This window comes from Diadema setosum, chromosome 15 (genome assembly GCF_964275005.1).
Source record: "Diadema setosum chromosome 15, eeDiaSeto1, whole genome shotgun sequence".
Classification (NCBI taxonomy): domain Eukaryota; kingdom Metazoa; phylum Echinodermata; class Echinoidea; order Diadematoida; family Diadematidae; genus Diadema; species Diadema setosum.
In genome coordinates, this window is record NC_092699.1 from 36,445,314 (window position 1) to 36,447,495 (window position 2,182).

General features: G+C 33.0%; 1 protein-coding gene across 1 annotated transcript in view; it reads left to right on the forward strand.

Annotated features, from left to right (window-relative positions):
• Positions 1 to 1,463: 1,463 nt before the first annotated feature.
• Positions 1,464 to 2,182, forward strand: part of LOC140238725 (carbohydrate sulfotransferase 15-like) — a 10,712-nt gene continuing 9,993 nt past the window's right edge. Inside the window, exons 1-2 of the mRNA XM_072318622.1 lie at positions 1,464 to 1,500; positions 1,834 to 1,971. Coding sequence (XP_072174723.1) covers positions 1,464 to 1,500; positions 1,834 to 1,971 — 175 coding nt within the window. The remainder of the gene's footprint in view (positions 1,501 to 1,833; positions 1,972 to 2,182) is intronic.

Here is a 2,182-nt window from a genome sequence, read left to right on the forward strand (position 1 = left end):
ATTTACAAGTAAAATATATGTAAGAGGTGCGACTAAACTAGCATTAATTCTCTTTAAAAAATACATTCTATCTGTCCTTTGTAGCAGGTTGATTTACTTCAGCCTTCTACTGATCATATATGTCTCCATTACCTTTTCTTGTACGTAAAGAAGAAGAAGAAGAAGACAAAATGACTTGTAAAAGTGTGGTGGAAGAGATTTTGTGAAATTTGTTTAAGAATTGTTTACTTTTTCCATGGTAATTTAGGGTCTATAGAATCGGTAACGTGTTAAGTGTTAAATGCATTAGATATATCATTGTGTTCTTTGCTTTTATTATAGAATATACTATAAAAAGTGGTTTACTGTCATTTTTCCATGTGGTTCTATTCACGGTTTGACATAACTACTCACGATATTTGTATTTTCTAGAATATTTGAGAATGATATATATATATATATATATATATATATTTGTTTATGGCGAACGAATTAAACTATTCCATTCATTTCTGTATCATTTAAACTTGTCAAAATTTGGAACATCATACCTGAGTGGTGACTGCTATTCTTTACATTTTATTGCCTATACCTTTATTGAACCCATGATTCACTTTGTGACCTTCTACGAAATTAATTTTTAGCTAATGTTATTCTTTAATGTATCAGTAAACAATCTTGATATTACAAAACACATCATGGTACGCCTTATGTGCATCTTGTACAAATCCTTATCAAAACCTTCCTGAATTAAATCTGATTTTAATAATTTGATATTGTCATCCGTTTCCTTCCTGTATAACCTCGGTGTTGTCTTTTTTTTTATCTTTCTGCTTTGATTCTAAATGTTGTGAGTTTGCAAAAGTGGGCATATTATAATCAGGTAGTTCATAATGAAGTATACCACTTAAATGGAATTTGCACTCTAAATTCTTTACTATTATTATCATTATTATTATTATTATTATTATTATTATTATTATTATTATTATCATTATTATTAATTAATTAATTACATCAATACCATTAGAAAAATATCATCTAATACTAGAACGTCGTCAAACGCCATGGATTTCTTCTGACGGTAATTTCTCTGCAGTATAAACGATACGTCGAACTTACCTAAGTATCTTTTTTTCCTTATTTGTTTTTGTTTGTGTATTGTTTTTTGTTTGTGTGAAATTGCATTACACTGATATACCTGATTCTGGGAGCGTGCACTAGACGAGGAGGAAGGCCTCGAGCTGCGATGATTAAGTTTGCCTTTTTCCTCCCCTGGCAACCAGCGGTATGCGTATTTTTTATTTACACCACTGCTCCACCACATAAAAAAAAACAAACAAACAAACAAACCAAAAAAAAAACAACAAAAAAAAACAAAAAAACAAAACAAACAACAGAAACGGCTCCCGCAATAAGACTACGAGTATAGGGACTCTACCTAAGACAGATTGTGTTCGCATAGGGCCTACTTCTAAACGACAATGACCACCGATCTTGGCATCACCTCGCTTTGGCACGGTGAGTTAGGGCTTTGACTGAAATTCAGATGGTCCAGTGTCACAGTGGTTCGACTCCCAATCGGGTCTTGCTCAACATCTTGTTTTCATTTTTGCTCTTAATTTCTAAAGTATATGTAACGGTTTATTCCGTCAGACTCAAGGCTAGAGAGAGTAATAAAGTCAAAGACTTGATAGCCGTTTCTTTCGTTTTTCTGGGAATTGTGGCGGAGCAGTGGTGTAAATAAAAAATACGCCAGCGGTATACACCTAAAATCACCACATTCTTTATATCATGATGATGATGATGATAATGATAGTAATGATGATAATAATTTCCATCTCACCCTTATAGGTCGTGACGTCATCATGGCCGATAGTGCCAGGGACATCGCACTGAGAGTTGGCTGTGTTTTTATAGTCGCTATTATCTTCTACAGCGCATTTGTACCCAAGAGCTATGATTTCAAACAAGAACAACCTAAATTTAAATGTAAGTTGACATGAAGTTACATGTATATATTGATCTCTGCTGTCTTTGCTCCAGATTTTTTGCATTTACACATAGCTAGTTAGACATATAGATTATTAACAGAATTATTAACAAATTGATTTAGAAATACCTGGTGATAGAGATGAATTTCCAACTTGCTGAGAATTGTTGACATCGCATCTACGACATTCATTACGACATTCTTTTCACA